The sequence below is a fragment of the Coccinella septempunctata genome, chromosome 9 (genome assembly GCF_907165205.1).
Source record: "Coccinella septempunctata chromosome 9, icCocSept1.1, whole genome shotgun sequence".
NCBI classification, from domain to species: domain Eukaryota; kingdom Metazoa; phylum Arthropoda; class Insecta; order Coleoptera; family Coccinellidae; genus Coccinella; species Coccinella septempunctata.
The window spans coordinates 18487892-18511533 of record NC_058197.1 but is presented as its reverse complement, the minus strand read 5'-3'; the positions used below and the strand labels follow the sequence as shown (position 1 = coordinate 18511533).

Genomic DNA, 23642 nt, shown 5'->3' with positions numbered 1-23642 from the left:
CGAAAATCATAGGAAAGCACCGGAAAATTCTAGAATCGTATCAAAAACGTGTCGAAACTCGAAACGTATCGCAATAAGGCCGGCGCACAGGCGTATTAGCGTTCTTCGAGAAAGGTGACTAAGATCCGAAATAATAACGATTATAATCACAGACTACAACAGGTGGGTAGTCTGTGATTATAACCAGAGAGAAGAGATACTCTAATCAAAGAGTATCATACTCTGCGATATAACCAGAGAGTGAAATACTCCTGCTAATAAAGGAAAGAGAAATTTGAACATTTCAAATATTTTCCAATGATCGATTCATGTTTTTTCTTCAATCATTCGTTTAACATTGTATAAGTATCAAAAAAAAATTACTGATAAATCAACTGGAAATAACATGAATCGGCATTTATAAATATTATATTCATAAAAATTCATTTCATGAGAATTCGGCAAAGCAATTTCAACTCACCGTTTCATCTTCGTAATCGTCCCAAACCTTCACTTTTATCTTATCCATCTGAAGTGTCCATTGATTGAGTAGTTCTTCCTTCCCCTCTGATCGTCATCATCTTGATTTTCTTTCTTCCCAGTCCCCTGAAATTGAAACAGTTCAATAAGTTTTAGAAATCTTCAACATCGTTTTCGTTTCAAGCCACTCTGAAAATGAAAAACAATATATGATTGATAATCTCCTCATTTCCGTTTAAAGAAAGAGGTTTTTTATCTGTTTCAATAAATTTGAAGATTGAATTATGTTCATAGATGACCTACCTTCGTTCAGAGGAAAATCTTGCTTTGCCGATAAGCTGCAATTTATCGTTTTACATCTTAAATTGCTGTAGTTGATTTTGTCCAAGTGAAATTAATTCTTTTCTCCCTGAAAGAAACAACTAATGAGCAGAACATGGAAAATTATCCTTGAAATATTTAGCAATAATCAACTGTGAAACTTGGAAGATGTAATTTTCGCTGAAATAATGATGTTAAAATGAAAATATATTGGTTTGAACTCACAATCTGTTGATATTTCTTTCGAAATCGTCGAAAATCGTAAGAAAGCACCGGAAAATTCTAGAAATTGCAAATGGCTGACCAACGCTAACTATTTCACGGCAACTCTTTTTGAATCGTATCGAAAACGTGTCGAAACGTATCGCATTAAGACCGGCGCGCAGGAGCATTAGCGATCTTTGACAAAGGTAACTAAGATCGGAATTATAACAATTATATCCACAGATTACAACAGGTGGGTAGTCTGTGATTATAACCAGAGAGAAGAGATACTCTAATCAAAGAGTATCATACTCTGAGATACAACCAGAGAGTGAATAATCCTGTAAAAAAAGGAAAGAAAGAGAAAATTGAAAATTTCAAATATTTTTCCAATGATCGATTCATGCTTTTTCTTCAATCATCTAACATTGTATAAGTATTTGAAAAAATATTTCTGAAAAATCAATTGAATTTCTGGAAGTAACATGAAACAGCATTTATACAAAATATTCATTTCATAAAAATTGAAAGTCATGCAATTTTCAACTCACCGTTTGTCCTTTGATTAAGTATTTTCTACTCTTCTGATTGACATCATCTCGATTTCTTTCTTCCCAGGCTTCTTCGATTGAAACAGCTCAACAAGTTTCAGGAATCCTCATCCCTGTTTCCGTTGCAAGCCACCCTGAAAATGAAAAACAATATATGATTGAAAATCTCCTCATTTCCATTTAAGGGAAGATTTTTTTTTATCGGTTCCAATAAGTGGAATGCAGATTGAATTCTATTCGTAGATGACCTACCTACAATGATTTTCTTGGGAAAGTTTTGCTATGCCGATAATCTGGAATTTATTGTTTTCCATTATGAGTAAGTATAGTTGATTTTGTTCATGTAGAATTATTTATTTTCTCTCTGAAAGGAATATAAAATGAATAAAACCAAAGCGATATCAGAATGAGGAAAATTGTACTTGGAAATTTTGCAATAACCAACCAAGATGCAATTTTTGCTGAAATAATAAGGTTAAAATGAAAATATATTGATTTGAACTTACAATCTGTAGGAAATTCATTCGAAATCGTCGAAATTCATAAGAAAGCATCGGAAAATTCTAGAAATTGCAAATGTCCGACCAAAGCTAACTATTTTATGGCAACTGTTTTTGAATCTCGTATCGCAATAAGGCGGGCGCGCAGGCGCGTTAGCGTTCTTCGAGAAAGGTAACTCTGATCAAAATTATAATTATTATAACCACAGAAGAGATTAAATAATCAAAGAGTATTAAACTCTATGATATAACCAGACAGTATTATACTCTATGATATAACCAGAGAGTAGAATACTTCTGCTAGAAAAGGAAAGAGAAATTTGAAAATTTCGAATATACATGCTTTTTCTTCAATCATTTAACATTATGTAATTATTTGAAAATATTACTAATGAGTCAACTGAAAATAATATGAATCAGCAATCTGTTCTGAGCAGTACGAATTTATTCCATTCTCTGTATCTAAAATTTCTTTAGGACTGAATTAAAAGATATTTTCAAAATCGGTGAGGAACGGTGAACTTAGTATAAACCCAAATCAAAATGTGAGCTATAAGATAATATGAATAACATGAAGGAAAAACATGTATAAGATACAATATTGAAATAATATAGTTGATCGTATTAGGACTTACATAGTGAGAAAGTCTTGTTTGTCGTCTTGCTATCCGTTATCTGGAGCGACTGAAAATTTTCTTCGAGACAATTTTGCCCAAGTGGAATTACTTCTTTTCTCTCTGAAAGGAATAAATCAATGAATAAAACCGAATCGATTTCGGAATGAGGAAAATTGTCCTTGGAAATTTTGCAATAACCAACTGTGAAACTTCCAAGATGTAATTTTTGTTGAAATAATGATGTTAAAATGAAAATATATTGATTTGAACTCACATTCTGTTGGAAATTCATTCGAAATCGTCGAAAATCGTAAGAAAGCACCGGAAAATTCGAGAAATTGCAAATGGCCGACCAAAGCTAACTATTTCACGGCAACTCTTTTTGAATCGTATCGAAAACGTATCGAAACGTAACGAACGAAGGCCGGCGCGCAGGAGCATTAGCGTTCTTCGAGAAAGGTGACTAAGATCCGAAATAATAACGATTATTATAATCACAGACTACAACAGGTGGCTAGTCAGTGATTATAACCAGAGAGTGAAATACTCCTGCTAAAAAAGGAAAGAGGAATTTGAACATTTCAAATATAAGCCCATATAAATCAACTGAAAATAACATGAATCCGCATATATTCAAATTATATTCAGAAATTTGAAAATTTCGAATATTCGCCAATATTCATGCTTTTTCTCAATCATTTAACATTGTGTAATTATTTGAAAATATTACTAATGAATCAACTGAAAATAATATGAATCGGCAATCTGTTCTGATCAGTACGAATTTAATTCATTCTCTGTATCTAAAATTTCTTAAGGATTGAAATAAAGGATATTTTCAAAATCGGTGAGCAACGGTGAACTTAATATTGACCCAAATTAAAATGTGAGCTATAAGATAATATGAATAACATGAAGGAAAAACATGTATAAAATAGAATATTGATAGAATATATTTGATCGTATCAGAACTCACCTAGTAAGAAAGTCTTGTTTGTCGTCTTGCTATCTGTTATCTGGAGCGACTGAAAATTTTCTTCGAGACAATTTTGTCCAAGTGAAATCACTTCTTTTCTCTCTGAAAGGAATAAATCAATGATTTAAACTAAATCGATATCAGAATGAGGAAAATTTTCCTTGAAAATTTTGCAATAACGAACTTTCAAACTTCCAAGATGTAAAATTTGTTGAAATAATGATGTTAAAATGAAAATATATTGTTTTCAACTTACATTCAGTTGGAAATTCATTGAAAATCGTGGAAAATCGTAAGAAATCACCGGAGAATTCTAGAAATTACAAATGGCTGACCAAAGCTAACTATTTTGTGGCAACTGTTTTTGAATCTCGTATCGCAATAAGGCCGACGCGCAAGCGCGTTAGCGTTCTTCGAAGAAGGCAACTAAGATCGAAATTATTTCCATTATAACCACAGACTATTCAAGGTGAGTAGTCTGTGATTATATCCAGAGAAAAGAGATAGTATAATCAAAGAGTATCATACTCTTCGATATAACCAGAGAGTGAATAATCTTGTAAAAAAAGGAAATAAAGAGAAATATGAAAATTACGAATATTTTCCAATGATTCATGCTTTTTTATTCAATCATCAAACATCATATGAGTAATCGAAAAAAAATTTCCGAAGAATCAACTGAAAGTAACATGAATCGTATCAATTGAAAATATTCATTTCATAAGAATTCAAAGTGATCGTACAATTTTTAACTCACCACTATTGTCTTTCCCAACATCTTCCTAATCATCACAAACCAACAGTTCCAAGTTATTCGTCTGAATTGTCCACTGATTAATTATTTCCTTCCTTTCTGGCAATCAAAACAACTCGATGAGTTCAAGTTGTTGCTTTGTGTTCTGTTTTCAGATAGATTTGAATATGCATTGTGTTTTATGCTAGGATCATACTTGTCCGTACATGATTGGGAAGCAATACAAATGTTGAATGTGTATACGGTATGAAATTATATCTTATTCCCCATTAGAAGAAATATAAAACATACTGAATTCTTTAATTTCTTGAGCATTGATCCCTGAATCATGACTATAAGGATATATGGCTTCAGAAAAATCGGTCGAATCCCGTAATTTCTCATAGCAATTGCATTTTGAAACTAACGAATCGATTCATATTTATAACAAAAGGAAGTAGCTCGGTTTAACTATGATCGAGGGTACTCACATCCATAACGAAGTCTATAAATAACTAAAACCAATGTTTATCGAGGTCATAATTCCATCTTTTCACGTTTGAACCGTTTTTCTCCAAAATTACACTCATGTGAACATTAAATTTACCAAGAATCCTCATAATTTTGTTTGCAATCCATCCTGGAAATGTAACAGAATATTTGATCAAAGACAAACCTTCCTGAAATAATCCATTCTAGAAACGAAAAATAATATATTAAAACGTTTAAGTTGATAGTATTACTAACTGTTATGAACTAATATTTTCTTTTTTATAATTATTTACATGAAAATCGCTGTTTGAATTACACGCAAACGCAAAGGATGCGCGTTAACCATAGACTTAATAACACAGAACACGATGACGCAAGTCACAGACCCAGAGCATAGATTTATTATGAATTTTTATTATGTCTATGATAAAACACAGATTATCAAATAAACTCAAGAAATCGATCAGTGGCGTAGCATGGACAATGGCCAAAGGTAGAGAGACGATAATTCTAAATACCTTCAACCTTTGTGCGAAACGTTGTTTGTCTATTAATTAAGTCACAGGAAGTGCTGAAGACTTTTTCCTATCTTGCCGGACATATTCGACAAATCAAACAGAGAAAAACACTTGACTGGAGCTTTAAACTTACCATTATTGAAGTCTCGAGCACACACCTCTCTACCAAAACACTTTCACCATATCCCCGCACGAGCAATCAATCGAATTCTGCTGGAAATCAAAGAAGTAAATGACTGCACAGAACTAGACATTACCGAACCGAAAAATACCCCAATAAAGCCCTTTTTTAATATATTTTTATAGTTCTTATTTATACCGAGCAAATATCAGAGTTGAAAAATTCACGTGGAAACTTTCCAGTATTGAAATATCTCGAAAAACTTTACCACTTTTCCTCTCTTCTTTCTCGATTTTTCACGAATATTCCACGTTTCTTCTGATTATTTCTCGAACTGAAGGTTTTTCGTTTCTTCAAAATTAATTCAGCAACCCTTGAACCAAAAAAAAGGCATCATTAAAAGATCCGTTAATATTCAAGCTATTTTATAATGAATAATGATATATTACAAATATTTTACAATTTTACATTAAATTTCTTGAGAGAATATGGAAATACAAAAGTTCAAGTTACAACCAAACGTTATAAATGAAACCATCCATGTTTCACCTTTCCCCGAAGAAAAATTGCCAAACGGAATCCCTGTCGTATCGGTGTAACTCAAATAAAACTTGTCTGTTTTCACTTATAACATTTTTATCACATCACTCAGAACAGTAAACTTAATTTGATATAATATATGCGTAATATATTTCACTGACATTCAATATTTCATTTCGTTGTTTCGACATCTTTAAAATTGTTTTAAATATATTCATCGGTTGATATTTTCTCTAGTTTTGAACTTATAGGAGCAAAAACAGTCCCATCGTTGAGGCAGTCAGTGAAATATAAAAAGAAAAACGAAGATTGTGGAATGTTAGAAAGTAAAAATAATAATAAATATTAAAAAGAGAGATACCTACATTTTCAGTCAAATATTTCACTTAACAATTTCAACAAGAAGGACCCCATCCTGGGAAAAATATGTTGACTGTAAATTTTTTATGTATAAACGTCTGTACAAAAGGCATCTTGTAAATATGTGGGGGAGGGGAATTTATACCGTCAGTTTTTCTCTCATGCTCGCTTTTGGCCGCATGAAGGAAAACCTTACGGTACCTGAGGATTCCCAGGATGGTCTCCAAAAAATTGATTCTCATAAATAGGCGATATATTTTGAGCATTATAGAAAATTAAGTACATTTACACTTTTATAAATACATTTGGATTGTACATTATGTGGAGGCCAAATAATAAACAAACTTCCCAATATAAAAGTTTTCGATTAAAAAAATATCAGTTTCATGTTAGATACCACCGAAGATATGAAAAGCTCTTTTACAGTGCAAGGAGATAAGGGCAGGCAGGCTTTAGAATAAATCGAGATTCTTAAGATAGATTAGGCGCATGTATACAAGACGTGGGGGGGAAACTGCCAAAAAAATCGATGGTGAGATAATTGTACTTTAGATGAAGAGATGGTAACAAAAAAAAATGAAATTTTCCCCACCGCTCATCATTCATTCAAACTCGCACTTTTTGTCTTATTATTTGCCCCTGAACATCAAGACATTCAATTATTGCTATATTTTGGAATAATATTACTTCTTCTCTTAAATTATTTCATTTTGACGAACAGTCTTAATTCTTTTACCTTATCGTAACTATGGACATCTCCACATATAGTAAGTAGCTATAAAAACTTGAAAATACGTACAGTGATACACTACTATCGAACAAAACTGGACATTTGATTCTCGCTTAAACTTTTTTATTTGGTGTTTCGTCCTTTCTTCGTTTTCAAATTTTTGTTGTTGTTGTCAAAACGAAAGGGGATTTTGGTCAAATGAACTCCACGGACATCCATTTTGATTTCGTCAAGTACTAATCAATAATAATGTTTAAAAATACTACAAGTATACATGTATCAAAACGATGTTGAAAAATCTGGATGATTTGTCGTTATACAGAGCTAACAGGTCAATTATTGTTTTTTTATTACTTTACGTAAGTCGGATATGTTCTACCTCATCTTTTAAACGTCGAAAAATAAACAACAATGAATAAAATCTAAAAGGAAGCGTCTAAACACATGTACAAAATCACAAATTCCATTCATCGATATTGTTAAGAAAAAACCGATATAATAAAATAAATAATTATATATAGCTGCTCGTATATTCACAGTAGGTTCGAAAAATCGTACTTAAGTGGTAATCATTGTGTTGAAGTTTGGCAGCCGGAGAAATTACTGTGTAAAAAAAATTACGCCTACACATCATTGAGCTTTCATTGTTCATTTCAACGATTTCTGATATTTAGGCCTCTCACCTTCATAACAACGAAAATAAAAGGAAGAATTAAAAATAAACATGATAAAATGAGCATACTGTTCAAACACTAAAGCATATCGTTAATCGTATTTGCACGTAGTTTTCTGAGAAGTCGGCTATAGTTGCGGTGAATACTCTAGAGATAGAAAACTAAGTTTGAAACGAAGATAACATATAAAACTTATTGTCTCGAACCGATGAAGAATTCTCGATGAAGATCAAGCAGTAAACCCTCGGTATCACGTCAATAACTATACACTTTTTTTTTCCCAGGGACGACGAGTCTCAGTGCTTATAATACTGCTTCAGATCTGTCACTTTAAGTCCCAATTTTTTTTTTCACTATCACAATACGAGTTTAGACCAGGAAACCCTCGCTGCCGCTCATGCGCAGTTGCGCCCTGATGTTTTGCACGCTCGTCATGATCTTTTTTTGGTGGCTTACCATCGTCACGCCCACCTCGTTCAGCTCCTTGACTGACAGGCTGAGCACGTCGTCCATCGTGCTGATGCCGCCGTTCAAGAAGTTGTCGAGGTATCTGCTCATCTTGATCGTGTTCAGCCACTCCTCCACCGAGCAGAAGCTGGTTAAGTCTTGTGTGTCCTCCGCGATCGCATTCGCGTTGCTGTAACGAACGTTCGATCAGTTTGGGAAAGACAATCGACGTTTACGAAGGTAACAAATCGAGATTTCAGGTAGACGAGATGAACATATTTATCTTTGTGTCGAAGAAAAACCAGAAGGCAAAGATGGCTTACATCGGAATTCATAAACGTCACATGTCAAACGTCACATGTCAAACGTCACATGTCAAACGTCACATTGACATGTGACGTTTGAGGTTAAGTCAATTTTGACACGCGGAGAACAATGTTCTGTGACGAGCACTGCTTTCGATGTTGCATTCTTCATGATTGAGTGAAGACTCTATGAGAATTCAGTTACTTGACAAGAATGATTCAATCTGTGGCGATTCATTCATCTCGCCTTCCAGAATCTCGGGTTTTTGGCATCCAAAACAACCATATCAACACCAATTGTTGCACAATCAAGTTTATATATGGCTCCCACCAATTAAACTCGGTAGGGGATTCCCCGAATCGTTTATTACTCATCAATACTTATTATGAACTATGACGAACGGGAGTCCATATACTTTTTTTGAACAGTCTAAGAGTGGTCACGGTGTGGCTAAACATCCAGCAGGCGAAGCAAAGAAACTAAACGCTGTCATCAACGAAGAAAAAAAAATTAACGACAGCATAAAAACAGTTCACCATATAACCCAAGTTTAAAACGGTTCGAGAGATGGATCCTTGGGGAAAAAACGAAACGAACAAAACGGTGCAAGGTTAAAGGACTAAGCAACAATGGGTGTGTTATTGGGGAAGAGTACCAAGCTAACTACAAATCAAGCCATTTCGATATTCTTCATTGCCAAAGTTATGTTGAACGTTTGAAAGTAAAACGATGTGATATCCACTGAAAAATTTGAATTTTTTGCCATTCAACTCGATTAGGTGACATTTGAGGTTAAGTTAGGTTAGGTTGATTTAAATGACATTTGAGATTAGGTTAATTTGACACAAAAGAGCGTGAGAGTTATCAAATTGTAAAATAAAGTATATCACATCGCTTGCTAACCACGTAAGTGTATTTTTTTTCTCTAAACTACCTGGGATTCGTGCTTAAAACGAGGAAAAAAGCGCAAGTAAATAAAAGAAAGCAAATGAAGAAAGGAAATAAGCTTGCCTTTGGTCGTGTGAAACATTCTGAAAGATTCATTATTGACGAAATAAAAAAAATATTAAAAACAAAAAGAATATATGGTGGTATTTGTGGATTTATTTCATTGTTGCTAATTTAAAACTTATTTTAAACTTAGCCTTTTTTAATGAAACCTTCAGATATAAATAAAATGGTCCAGCAGTGCCAAATCTCATTAACCTGAACCAAACTCTTCCAGAAAATTTGAGAAGCAATAGAGTGACTGTTTGGATTGCATTTTTAACGCCCACTATTTGCTACACATTTAAAAAAATTGATTTAATCATTTAGTATGTGGAAAGATGCTAAATGCACTGATTACAATTGTAAGAATCTGATTAATATTTTTTTTGTGTGAGAATTTTTCGAGATAAGTTGCAACCGTTAATAAATTTTTTTATAAAGATTAAAAAAGGGCGTTTGCAGAACGAGCTATTCGGGAAATAATCTGGAGAAGATATACACTCAAAGCATAAGAAAGACAGCGCAAAATCGGCAATCGTTCAGCCTGTTGTCTTGATGCATCGACTGCGAAATTTGAAAAAAGAGATCACGAATCTGGCCTATTAGTACTCTCTTTCTTATGCATTGGGAGTCCGATTTTTTCCCCAACCTGCATATCGTTTTGGTCAAGTACCACCATACACCCCGCTGGTTTCACACCACCAAAGTTCGCACAACCGAAAATCGAAAAGCTAAATACCTTGACAACAAACATTAACACATAGAAAGCATATTTACAGGTGATTAAAGGTAACCCAAGCTCCATCTTGCAGATGCAAAGAGTACTTAGGTGCCGTACCATCTTCTCTGCCACTATCCAAGCCCCCACCCTTGTCCAAACCCTCTAACATCGCCTCGTCAAAATTATTCGAGAACTGTCCGTCGCTACCGTTCAACTCCTTGCTCTCCTCCAGGTCTTCCTGGTTGCCCGGTTTCGGATCGCTGAAACGCTCCCTCAGCTCTATCATGTTGTCCTGGACGTTGACCTTCGTACCGCCGTCAAAGGTCGCCTGGTGCCTCTTGTTCAGGTCGTTGAACTTGACCTGGAGGCCTGCGCCTTGGTCCCACGTCTTGCAGGGAGACCCAGAACCGTCCTCACGCTGCTTTTCAAGGTCGAAATACAGCCTGGGTTCACCCCTACTATTACTCTCGTTGATCTGTTCCAACCTCCTCAGGGTAGCGAAACCAAGATCGTTGGTTTTCTCTGTTTCCTCGTGCTGATCGTTTATGTTCATCTTCTGAACCAGGTGCTTCTGGAGCTTCTTCGGGAAGAACTGGGATAGGTTCTTTTTCCTCTTAAAGTGCGCGTCGTCTCTGGGATGCCTGGGGTGGTGGTACCTCGAGTTGTGCCTCCTGTCGTAATTGGTACCGTAGTGCCCTCTACCGTCGTAAACCTCCCCGTCCAAATCTATGTTCTCGGTTGAGGTCATCTTTTTAGGGTACCTGTTGGGGCGTTCCTTCTCGTAGCCCCAGGTCTCGGAGGTACCCTGCTCCTGCGGATTGTCGTCCCCACTCAGATCCAGCAGGCTGCGGAAGTGCTTGTTCATCTCGAAATTGAGCAGCGACCTCCTGAGGTTGTAGGGGTCGAAGTTCGAGTAGTGCTGGAGGAGGTTGGAGGAGCTGTGCGCGCCCGGCAGCGTGCCGTAGTTCTGGAACAGTATGACGTCGGGCAGGTGGTAGTTGGGGTACAATTGGGGATCGACCGGTTCGGCGGCGGACTGCGCGGGTCTCGAATAATTTTGACAGCGGCTCAACGTGCCGAAGCAGTTTTGCTCCTGCGCGTTAGACAGTTCGACAGAGTGGACTTCTTGTTGCGGTATTCTAACGTGCCAATCGAAAGGGTTATATGGATGAGAGCTAAAATAAAGGTGAAAAATGTTAACACAAAATGACAATCGGCAAGATGCACGGTCGCGTGCGAGGTTGCCACATTTTGAGGTTAGCGAGGAAGATGAAGTTAATTCGATGAGGAAAGATGAAGAAAAAGTTGAAGCCGTTGTGTAGATTATGAAAGGAGCATGTTGAATGTGACAGTGAACGTGAATCTGGTTAAGTTGGAGGCTATGGAGGAATTCGATCTACGTTGGGGGCAAACCACGGAGAACGTGACGTCATCGAAGGGGAGTGGCAACGGAACGATTTCGCTCCTATTCGAGCTCATCAGAACCGCATAACTCGACCAACGATGACAATCGAAAACCAGGAAGAGGAAGCCATCGCATCCAACCTACCAAACTTCCTCTCCTGTGGCTGTTCTGAAAGTAGATCTCTTCACGAATTATTTCTCCAATCTCAAGACTATTTTGTCTTGTCTTTTTTAATTGTCTCGTTTCGATATACAGGTCTTTTGAAAAGTGAGGCTTTTTTTCAACAGAAGGTAGAACTGGTCAAAATAAAATGCTTCACCATACAAAACTTTCACTTTTCACAATTTCCCATTCATTGTACAACCCTATGTTTATGTTTTGTTTCGTTTTTCCGATGCCAGAGTCACCTTCCACAGGCCCGTACTTAAAATTTAATGAAATTTCGTAGAATTTCTAGGGGTTGCCATATTGAATATTCTATGTGGACAATTTTTGGTATAATGACCTACCTTCTACCTTCTGTCAAAAAAGCCCTCATCTTTCAAAACACACTGTATATAATATCCCACTTTACATTTATCCAAAATACATTACAAATTCAGTACGTCTCTCAAGCCTCAGCTCTTCTGTGGTATTTACTGCAGTTGGAATGAAATATTGAAAAATTTGGAATAAATCTCAGAGGAAAAATCTAGTTCTATTATCATGCGTCATCGACTGTCACGTTCACTGACAATGACAGTGACAGGAACTTCTGCTGGATTCCGTTTCTGTGAAAAATGAAAGTGATTCTTTTGCGTGACGTATTATATATTGATATATTTGTATTTGAGCCATTCGAAATGAGTCAAGATTGAAAAATCACTTATTCAAAAACAATAAAAGGCGCAACCGTTTCAAACTAATGAAAAAGAAATGCAATTACAGTATTACTGGGGACATAACCTGTTCGACCATAGAAAACTCAAGTTTCTAATTGAGCCAAATTGAGTGATTGATGAATATATCCATCTATGTAAATTAAGTGAATTTGAATCTTCAGTTAAAAAAACCGTACAAAAGAGAAAAAAAGCCGCATTCGCGTCAAGGAAGGATGAACCTCAAACTGTGGCCCCCGCGACTAGCTCCATAATAGGACTACATCGAAAGATATGCCTAGGACACACTTGAAGACCGAACAACCTCCTCACTTACCGATTCTGAGCCATCTTCCTCAGCGTGTCCGGCATCCTTATTAATTTATCTAAATTGTTGACGATGGCCTGGAAGGACGGCCTGTGCGTCCTCTCCTTCTGCCAGCAGTCCAACATTAGCTGGTAGATGGCCTCCGGACAGTCCATGGGGGCGGGTAACCTGAAAATAGAAAGTCTCAAGCGTCTCGATTTTTTTCAAAGTAGAAACGAATCGTTTCACTACCCCTAGAATAAAAAAACCCAATATACAGCACTTGAACATGGTTGACAGTATATTCTGTGCCGTATGGTAGATTCAACTCACCTGTACCCCTTTTCTATACTCTTGATGACGTCCTGATTGGACCAGTTCCAATACGGACGTTCCCCGTAAGACATAACCTCCCAACACACGATACCCATCGACCAGACGTCACTGGCAGACGTGAATTTCCTAAAAGCGATGGCTTCTGGTGCGGTCCATCGTACCGGTATTTTACCACCCTGTGAACAAGACGTTGTGAACATGTGTTGTCATTTTAGTAGAGAAAAGAATAACGTGTTTTTTCTTACGATGTCTAACTTATTTTATGGAAATTTCGAATGATTTTTTCAATATTGAATCTTCAATTCAGAGAAATTTTTTAATTTAACCTTCTCTCTCGTCAAATTGAATTGGAGCGAAATTTGAGGGATATCGGATCTCCAACATCATTTTCCTATCACAATTGATAAATTAATGATTCAGACTTACTATTGAATTCATCTTGAAGAGATGCCATAGATCCCCAGTCTAATTTGAAAGAGAAAAAAAGAATATTTTCAAAACATCACCAATAAGTCTCTCTTTCTAGAATAAACTAGAAAAACAATAAAAACAAAAGCATGCTCATTCAGGATTATTGTTAACACTGCATCTGTCTCTCTAACAGTCTAAATTTTCACACCGGTATTTTTTTTACGTGCATTTAATCATTCTAGGAGGAATTTTTTTTTGCCTAGAACCAAATTCTGTTTAGACTTCGATCAGTCACTCACCCTGGTCGTGTAAGCGCCTTCGGTGGCGCACTCTATCTCCCTGCTAAGACCGAAATCCGCGATTTTGCAGACCAACTGCGAGTTCACAAGAACGTTCCTAGCTGCGAGATCCCTGTGCACGTAGTTCATCTCAGCGAGATACTGCATACCGGAGGCTATGCCCCGCAACATACCGACCAGCTGGATCACTTGGAATTTGCCGTCGTTTGCCTGAAATCGCAAGAAAACGGTACAGGAATCGCTAAATCGCAAAAAAAAACAGCCAAAATATAAAATTTCCAGGAATAGGTTAGGTTAGAAACATCAGGGTAAGTCTAGGCTAAGATGAAGTTAGGTTAGGTTAGGATAGCGTTAGGTTAGGATGAGGTTAAGTTAAGGTTAAGTAAAGTTAAATTAGGATAAGGTCAATTTAAATTTAGGATTGGAAGGTTTGGATTAGGTTCGGTTAGAATGAGGTTAGATTAGGACAGGGTTAGGCTAGGTTAAGTTTAGGTTAGGACGAAGTTAGGCTAGGAAGGTTAAGATAAAGTTAGGCAAGGAAGATTAAGATAAAGTTAGGCTAGGAAGGTTAAGACTGAATTAGGCTAGGAAGGTTAAGATAAACCTAGGCTTGGGTTTTAATGACATTATGTTAGGGCAGAGTTAGACTAGGATAAAATTAGATTAGGAAGTAGTATAATTCAGGAATATATTAGGTTTGTGTAAGTTTGGGTTAGGATAAAGTCAGGCTAGTAAGGTTAGGATGAAGTTAGGCTAGGAAGGTTAAGATAAAGTTAGGCCAGGAAGGTTAAGATAAAGTTAGGCTAGGAAGGTTAAGACTGAATTAGGCTAGGAAGGTTAAGATAAACCTAGGCTTGGGTTTTAATGACATTATGTTAGGGCAGAGTTAGACTAGGATAAAATTAGATTAGGAAGTAGTATAATTCAGGAATATATTAGGTTTGTGTAAGTTTGGGTTAGGATAAAGTCAGGCTAGTAAGGTTAGGATGAAGTTAGGCTAGGAAGGTTAAGATAAACCTAGGCTTGGGTTTGAATGAGATTATGTTAGGACAGGGTTAGACTAGGATAAAATTAGATTAGAAAGTTACAATTTAGGACTTAAATAGGTTTGTGTAGGTTTGGGCTAGGTTAAAGTCACGCTAGAAAGGTTAGGCTTGGTCAGAATGAGATTATGTAAGGCTAGGATTAAGTAAATTAAGGAGTAGCTAGAATTAGGGTGAGTTTAGGTTACGATAAAGTCAGGCTCGGATGAAGTTAGGCTTGGGTTAGAATTAAATCATGTAAGGACTATGTAATCCTAGGATGAAGTATATTGGGAAGTAGTTCAAATTAGTATTAAGTAACGTTAGGGTGAGTTTAGGTTAGGATAAAATCAGGCTAGGAGTGTTAGGATGAAGTTAAGCTTGGTTAGAATGAGATTATGTTAGGACTTTTATGAAGGAAGTAGTCTAAATTAGGATTACGTTAGGTTAGGGTGAGTTTAGTTTAGGATAAAGTTAGGCTACTAGGGTTAGGTTGATGTTAGGCTTAAAAGCTTAGGTATGGTTGGTTTAGGACGATTTTGGGTTACGATAAAGTTGGTTAAGGACGAGTTGAGGTTGAAATATGTTGCGTTAAGCCTAGATTATCGAACTCACCCTCAAAAACGTGTCGAGTGATCCATTTTCCATATATTCGGTTATAATCATGACCGGATTCGATTTTGTGACAACGCCCTGTAAGAATATGACGTTCGGGTGTTCAAACTGTCCCATGATGGAGGCTTCGGTCAAGAAATCGTTCCTGGCCTTGTCCAAAGATCCGGCTTTCAGGGTCTTGATGGCCACGTCTATCTCCAGGCTGTTCATCTTCAGTTTACCCTTGCAGACGTCCCCGAACTCTCCGCCACCTAAGAGAAGACACAACGTTCAAAACCGAGAGAAAAAAAAATCGAATAAACTGACCAATGATCGCTTCGATGGTGATGAAACTGGCGTCTATCTCTCTCGCGAATTCCCTGACAGCTTGATTGGGATCCTCGTAGGTGTGGGGATCAATGTAAGTCCTCGATGAACTTCCGAGACCAGTGAACAAAGGTGTAGTCACTGAAAGAACACAGTTAAATCGGGATCCAATGGGCAGTAAGACGACATTCAGAAGTAACTTGAAAGAACTTGAGGGAATCCAAGCAGAAGAAGTTACAGTTGAAGTTAGTTAAAATAACATTAGAATTGTGGTTAGTTTATAACAAAACGAAAAACATTTACCGTTGGCATGGGTTCTTTTGATTGGTGTGTTGTCCAGATTAAGCACTACAAAAGAAAAACAAAACATGACAAAACAAACATTTAGACATTTCTATAAGGTGGGGTCTAGGTGGAGCATTTCAAGGGGTCGATGAAATATAAAGTGTACCAACAAGTTTCTATAAAACTTGGTGACCAAACTCACTTGATAAATACCAATTAATGTATCGATAAAAACATCTAAAAGAGGTTAAAGACGATAAAACATGCTTTCGAGGTATTCCTGAAAAAAGCGTGCATATTGAACTACTTACTGTATGTTACTACCAATCCTGAGTTGGGATAGGCATAAAAACAAGGTTCTGTTGTGAAAGAGGAAAGTGATCTAATTATTATACTACATGTGAAAGTGATGGCAATTATTTCGCAACCCTAAATATCTAAAATCATCTAGCTATCATCTACAACCCCTTCCATCCACATTGTATATACACAAAAATATATACCACACAACGTTTTTGCAGCCCATAAAATCTCAATAGCTACAAATCGAACGAGCGATAAAACCAATAGAAAAAACTACACGAATATAAAAAAAAACGTCGTTATTGTCCCATCGCAACTTTTATACGCCACATAAAGACATTCTTAATCGCAAGCCAAGTTCCTGCAATGACGTACGCGCCGTATTCGCCGTGATTTAGCTTTACTGTCCGTAATTTCGCCGTATAAATGTACAGAGTATAATTTTAACGTGAGATATTATCTTTTCTGGCCATTTATTCGAAGCCATCTAGCGCGGGGAATCGTAACTCCTCGAGAAATAATCAGGGCAAGGAACGAGTGTAGATTTATCGTTACATCCTGATTGGAACGATTTGATGGCGCATAATAAAAGTTGGATGGCGGGATATTATTGAGCGAGAGGATGGAATATGACGGGGGATTTGCTTATTGTGGTCGCCATATGGATGGATGTGTTTGTCGGTCAGGATGAAGTTTCTGGAGAGAGCAACACTGCATTTATGTGCCCGTATAAGAAGAAGACAGAGCTGTAACTCATGCGTTCATACAGGAACTGCCAGCCATGGTCTTGGAGCATTTGAGAGCTGTAGGGTTTCCAATAAGGAATAGTCCATGTTCAAATCTCTGCTCGTTTCCTTGGTTTCCAGAGCATCTCCTAGCAGTCCATGAGATACAGATGGCAATGTCCCACCATGAGTGGAAGCTTAGCTCATGGCATCTTTCTTCAAACGGTTCTTCTGTTGCACAGCTCCAACTGATAATAAGCTGCTCTGTAGTGGTCTTTTCCGAGTCCACTGCTGGATACAGGCTCTTCTATTCTTTCCACTTGCAGTTCTCCCATATAGCAGTGCCCTGGTGTTCGAAGGATAGTCATGTAGTTGCCTCAGACCTATTGCTTCATTCCTTTTGAACCCATATACCTCCATCCCAGTGCACGACCAAAGGGCACAAAAATTCTCAGGTCCCTCAATTGGTACCAATATACCCCTACCCTACTTCACGATCAAGAAGCATGGATAGTCTCAGTCTGGACCCTGATAGGAAGGCATGAAGAGACTCAGCTCATACCCATATAAAACAGCCTCAGTTTGAAATCACTGCATGACCAAAGGACATGCTCAGTTTGGATTTAGTCATACCCTTATATAAGGGAGTGGATAGCCTCTGTTTGGATCCATATAGGAAGCTCTGGCGACCTCAGTTTGAACCTATATACCCCCATCCCAGTGCATGACCCAAGGGCAAAAAAGTTCTCACTTTGTACCTTTATACAAGGGCTTGGACAACCTCAGTTTGGACGCTTATACCAGAGCACCGGAGAACTCAGATCGAATCCATATACCCTCAACCCATTCATTCATTCATTGCTGAATCTCTTAGGTCTACTTGCGACTGTGTGCCCTCCTGTGACTGAAGAGACCCAACCGTGACCTACAGATCCTTCCACACTCCAGGCATGGATAGTCACCAACCAGATCTGGCCGCCGCTGTATTCTTCTCGAGTCTCCATTATAACTGTGGACTGTGGACCAACGACCTCCACTGTGATCCGTCTAACGTTAGTTGTTCCCAGTTATGATTGGCATAAACTGATTTTAGGGATTGATGCTTAAACCGCTTATACTGGCTCCTGGTTTCCGAGCTCCCTCTGTGAATTCGCCATACAGAGCTATTTTGCGGGGTCGTGTGTCTTGCATCCTCAGAATGTGGCCGCTCCATCTGAGTCGGGCCCTCGTTACTTGAGTCTCGATTGTTAAACAACTCGCGCGCTGCAAGACTGCATTTGAAACTTTGTGGAACCATCTGATGTGCATTATTTGTCTTAGATGACGTTGTTGCGTTTGTTCAACCTGTTTGATGTGTCGTCTGTAGGGCGTCCAGCTTTCGCTTCCGTAAAGAAGCGTTGGGAGGACCACTGCTTCGTAAACAGCTGTCTTGGTCTTCAGATTGAGGTTGTGATTTTGAAACACTCTGTCCTTTAGCTTCCAGAATGCCCGTGATGCCGAATTGATGAAGCTACCCTGAACCCAGTTCAAGATCAAAGGACATCTCTTTTTGGACCCATATATAAGGGCATAGATTCACGAATTCTTCAGCCCTTTGACGATTTCGAAAGGTTCTACTACGTCGAAGCTATGGGATTTGATTCCAGTAGATTCGCGGTTTATTGGCACCTCCAAAAAGACACGGGTAATAAAGTAGTCTCTTCTTTTAGGGGATTCATAGCCACTTGAAGGAGTTAGTGACGTCCATACGTGGAATTTCTGGGAAAAATTTGAATTTTGATCGCTCGCTCGAACCCCAAAATACTCCTATTCAACCTCGATAACCAGATGATCTACTCCCGCGAAAAATAAAACCCCAAAATCTCACCTTCTCCGTTCCTATACTCCAAGGTGTCGCAGTCGCTCGGCTGCTTCTTGTTGCACTCGTCGTTAGACCTCGACTTTAGAAACACCACGGTCAACACTATGACCGCCACCAGTATCACCACCACCGCCACAATACCACCGGCCACCAGCTGCAACCTCAGTCCCTCCTGATCGCCCACGTAGGCTGGAAATAAACGGCATATAGTACCGGGGTACCCCAGGGCCCATTCCTTGGGCCCCTCATCTTCAACTTACCGGTGTTCAGGACCTCCCCGGTCATCTTGTAGATCACGGGGGAGTAGGCCCCCCATCCCCTCTGAGTCTTGGCCCTGATCTGTATCCCGTACTCCGTCTTCGGCTTGAGACCGGTGATGGTGGCCGACAGCTCGTTGGTCAACAGACTGGTGGAGTTGGTGTAGTCCCCGTCACCCTTAGGGAACCACCGCACCTCGAACGTCTCTATCATGTCGCCCTCGATGTCAGAACCGTCTCCCACGTTCGGGGAATCCCAGGAGAGACTAATCTCGGTACCCTTCTCCGCGACCACCTGTATGTTGGTGATGCTGCTGCCTATAGACGCCTCCGTGGTGATGACTATGTCCGCGAACTCAGGCGCCTTGGTGCTGAGGTAAGAGACTCCGTTCTCGGCGAAGACCTCGAAGCGGTAGGTGGTTACGGCGTTCAGACCAGTTATGGTGATCCTGGTCTCGTTGAAAGAGGGCTGCGAGAGGAGATTTAGCGTCAGCTGAGAGATCGAGGGGGGGGAGTCGATGTTTCTTACCTGGCTGGGGCTGTACTGGACGAGGCCCAGGCTGCAGGCGTCACACTTCACCCTGTACCTGATGTCGTGTCTGCCGCCTTGATTTTCCGGCGCCGACCACGTTAGGATCACCGTGGACTGGTCCACGAAGCTCACCGATAGGTTCTGGGGTGCCGAGGGTGGTTCTGAAAGAAAAATTTCAGTTTATTTTCAGGATAAACTAGGTTTAACATTCATCCTAGTGTCTACAATCGGAAATAGCCTATTCCTAATGGTCAGAATCAGGCTTAGTATGAGAAAAAAGAAAAAAAAAGAAAAAAAAGGAAAAAAAGAAAAAAAAAGAAAAAAAAAAAGGAAAAAAAAAGGAAAAAAAAGAAAAAAAGAAAAAAAAAAAGAAAAAAAAAAAAATTAGGAACAATGCAGTGCCAAACATTATTCTCGACATATTTTTATAGAAGAAAAAACAGATGAGTGATGGATCTCTGTCCTCCAGGGGAACACAGTTGGTATAGCAGCAGGGGCTGCTAAAAAAAAATATTAGAAAGACCCACATTATTTTTTGACAGGGAATCACCCCTCAAATTTTCTCGCAACTATTCATTGACTCACTGGATACTCCAATTTGAAATTGATTACAATTTTAGGATGAGAAAAAAAGGTTGTAGACTGTTGTTTTCATTTAAAAAAAAAACATTTACCTCAGACCATTTTTATTGGCAAAGAAATGGACTGAAATTCAGTTTTCGCTAACCCGGGTCTGCATAAATTTCCAATTTTTTTCGCGAAAATGAATAGGACGACCGACCCCTATGCCCCGACATATTAGCGTCGTAATAAGCCCATTTTCGGTAACACCGCAAAATGCACTCAGTTCAGCGCATTTCCGAATAAATTATTCATGGCTGCGCCTCCTCTAAATATTCATAAAACAAGAACGCCCCAATAAAAAATGGTAATTTCCGTAATTACCCAATTGTGTACTACAAAACTGCTTCGTTTTCAGCATCTGCCGGCGTAGTTTTTTTCCCGATTAACCTTCGCGATAAATTCGACTCGCATTCTTCGTGAGCGAGACGTCTGGACTTTTTTTTTAAACGGGCGAGAGTTTTTTATTTTGATGACGAAAAACGCCGAAAAAATATAAATGTATTTTTTAAATCATCCCCACAGTTGCCGACTTGAAGGAAAACGATAAAAAAATTATCAAAAATTAAATCCCACATAGAGAATTTTTTTTTGTACTTTCCGGAAAAAAAAATTAAAAAAAATAAATAAAAAGTTGCTCCTCCTGCGATAAATTCGACTAGCATTCTTCAGACGTGTGGACTTTTTTTTCAGAGGGCAAGAGGGTTTCCAACGGAAGAAGGTCCATCTCGGGTTGATTTTTATTTTGATGACGAAAATCGCCGAAAAATTAAAAAGTTATTTTTTAAATCATCACCACGGTTGCTGACTTGAAGGAAAACAATAAAATAATTATTAAAAATTAAATTCCACATAAGGAAACTTTTTTTTTGTACTTTCCGGAAAAAAATAAAAAAAAAAATAAAAAAAAAATAAAAAGTTCCTTCTACAGATCGAGAGGATATCTATCAACTAGGACCTTAACGACTTTCCCGTTCATTTCGGATGTTCAATTAGACCCAAACGAAATAGAACAAGCTCAGTGGATCCATCTTCATCAACTCCCATATGGCATGTATAAAAATGACACACGACTAATGGACGGCAATCAACTACGCGGAGACGTTTCGTGAAGTGTTAATCACGGGAAAACATCTGTTCGAAATTAAGTTCGAACTGTATCAGGTGTAACTGAAGTGGGTTGTAGGCGTTAACTCCTTGGCTGCCTATTCTTCCGGTCTTTAAATCGAAAAAAAAAGTACTCACGTGTGCACGACATGTTCTTGGGATCTGAGGGCGCCCTGTAGTAGCCGTTGTCGCATCTGCATTCCGTCAGGCCGAAATCAGGACCCTGCGAGTGTTTCGGACATTTTAGGCACAGTCCGTCGCCCACCTCGGCCTTGTACGTACCAGGCGTGCAAACTGAAACGAAGAAAAAAAGATATCGAATAAATAAAAAAAAAATGTTGGGAAGATTAACACTTTTTTTTTCTATATCTTCAACGATGGCTCCACAATTTTTTTCCTCGAGGAAAATATAGATGAAACTGAAGAGATGTTGGTCGAGATTTAACATTATGACTTTTTTCCCAGTCGGTGGTTTAATCAACAAAAGATTTTATGAAAATTAATTTGTTGATCGAAGGATTTTCTTTTTTTTCTTTTTACTTTTTATTTTTTTTTCTTTTTTTTTTCGGGAACTTTCTCAACAAATCTCGAACCGTAGATTACAGTTCATAACGAATCAGAAAGAAACCCTGCTCTCCAACAAGGACAATTTTTTTAGAAGGATTTGATGAAAATTAATGAAAAAAGTTGGGAAGATTATAACACTTTTTTTTTCTATATCTTCAACGATGGCTCCACATTTTTTCCTCGAGGAAAATATAGATGAAACTGAAGAGATGTTGGTCGAGATTTAACATTATGACTTTTTTCCCAGTCTGTGGTTTAATCAACAAAAGATTTTATGAAAATTAATTTGTTGATCGAAGGTTTTTTTTTTTCTTTTTACTTTTTATTTTTTTTTCGGGAACTTTCTCAACAAATCTCGAACCGTAGATAACAGTTCATAACGAATCAGAAAGAAACCCTGCTGCCCAACAAGGACAATTTTTTTAGAAGGATTTGATGAAAATTAATGAAAAAAGTTGGGAAGATTAACACTTTTTTTTCTATATCTTCAACGATGGCTCCACATTTTTTCCTCGAGGAAAATATAGATGAAACTGAAGAGATGTTGGTCGAGATTTAACATTATGACTTTTTTCCCAGTCTGTGGTTTGATCAACAAAATATTTTATGAAAATTAATTTGTTGATCGAAGGTTTTTTTTTTCTTCTTACTTTTTATTTTTTTTTCGGGAACTTTCTCAACAAATCTCGAACCGTAGATTACAGTTCATAACGAATCAGAAAGAAACCCTGCTGTCCAACAAGGACAATTTTTTTAGAAGGATTTGATGAAAATTAATGAAAAAAGTTGGGAAGATTAACACTTTTTTTTTCTATATCTTCAACGATGGCTCCACATTTTTTTTATAGATGAAACTGAAGAGATATTGGCCGAGTTTTAACATCATGACTTTTTTTTTCAGGCCGTATTTCAATCAACAAAAGATTTTAAAAAGACTAACTTGTTGATTTTCTTTTTTTTTTCTTTTTACTTTTTTATTTTTTTGGGAACTTTCTCAACAAAACACAGATGTCAAACAAGGAATATATAGTTTATTGATTGGAGATTTTTTTTATTTTTCCTAATTTCTTTTTTTATTTTTCCTTTATTTTTTTTTTACTTACCGTCGCACGTTTGTTTCTCGATGTCCGGCTGGAAGCCGGCCTTGCACTTGCATCCGCCAGATGGCAGTGTCCATTTTCCGTCCCCCTTGCAAAGGTAGACGGGCTTGGCGTCCACAACTTCGGCGTTGTCCACGCAAGTGCCCACCGCCTGTTCTATCACAGTCACTTCTTTGCCCGTAGGCGTGGCGGGAAATTTGGCAAAATTGATGGTCACCTCCGGGCAAGTTATATAATAAACCTGGAACAGAAGGGATGGAGGTTATGGATGGAAATAAAAAAAAAGAAAGGGGGAGGAATCCCATTGTTTTTGGCCTCCCCCCGTACGTGAGAGACCGCTCATATTTCCGTAATAAAGCTGCATCTTCCTCCGCTGCCGGCCGCTCGGCGGCGGTATTGATTATTTTCATAGCAGAGAAAGAGAAAGTGACGCTACTGCTGCAGACTGCATAATCATCCCCTATTG

The 23642-nt window shown here is 38.0% G+C and overlaps 1 protein-coding gene and 1 long non-coding RNA gene across 13 annotated transcripts in view; both read right to left on the bottom strand.

Annotated features, from left to right (window-relative positions):
* Positions 1–761: 761 nt before the first annotated feature.
* Positions 762–5578, bottom strand: LOC123320417. Of its 4 annotated transcripts, XR_006538757.1 has the most exons (7): positions 5505–5578; positions 4853–5001; positions 4386–4527; positions 3629–3730; positions 1788–1899; positions 1536–1669; positions 762–868 (listed from the first exon to the last, which is right to left on the bottom strand). It is a non-coding gene; the product is annotated as an uncharacterized LOC123320417 (long non-coding RNA). The 4 variants fall into 4 exon arrangements; XR_006538755.1 differs by lacking the exon at positions 5505–5578 and having other exon boundaries at positions 4853–5096; XR_006538758.1 differs by lacking the exons at positions 4386–4527; positions 4853–5001; positions 5505–5578 and adding an exon at positions 3885–4175.
* A 322-nt stretch (positions 5579–5900) lies between these two features.
* The window catches only part of LOC123319848 (ephrin type-A receptor 7), a 152280-nt gene continuing 134538 nt past the window's right edge, over positions 5901–23642 (bottom strand). For 4 of the 9 annotated variants that reach the window (XM_044906828.1, XM_044906830.1, XM_044906826.1 and 1 more), the window contains exons 7-20: positions 23180–23417; positions 21648–21803; positions 19779–19942; positions 19253–19718; positions 18999–19181; positions 16122–16166; positions 15819–15959; positions 15513–15763; positions 13876–14085; positions 13592–13630; positions 13163–13341; positions 12860–13018; positions 10317–11435; positions 5901–8433 (exon numbers count right to left, since the gene is read on the bottom strand). In XM_044906828.1, the coding sequence (XP_044762763.1) occupies positions 8166–8433; positions 10317–11435; positions 12860–13018; positions 13163–13341; positions 13592–13630; positions 13876–14085; positions 15513–15763; positions 15819–15959; positions 16122–16166; positions 18999–19181; positions 19253–19718; positions 19779–19942; positions 21648–21803; positions 23180–23417 (3618 nt within the window). In that variant the 3' untranslated portion in view covers positions 5901–8165. The remainder of the gene's footprint in view (positions 8434–10316; positions 11436–12859; positions 13019–13162; positions 13342–13591; positions 13631–13875; positions 14086–15512; positions 15764–15818; positions 15960–16121; positions 16167–18998; positions 19182–19252; positions 19719–19778; positions 19943–21647; positions 21804–23179; positions 23418–23642) is intronic. The other 5 variants (XM_044906832.1, XM_044906831.1, XM_044906834.1 and 2 more) reach the window with 5 other exon arrangements.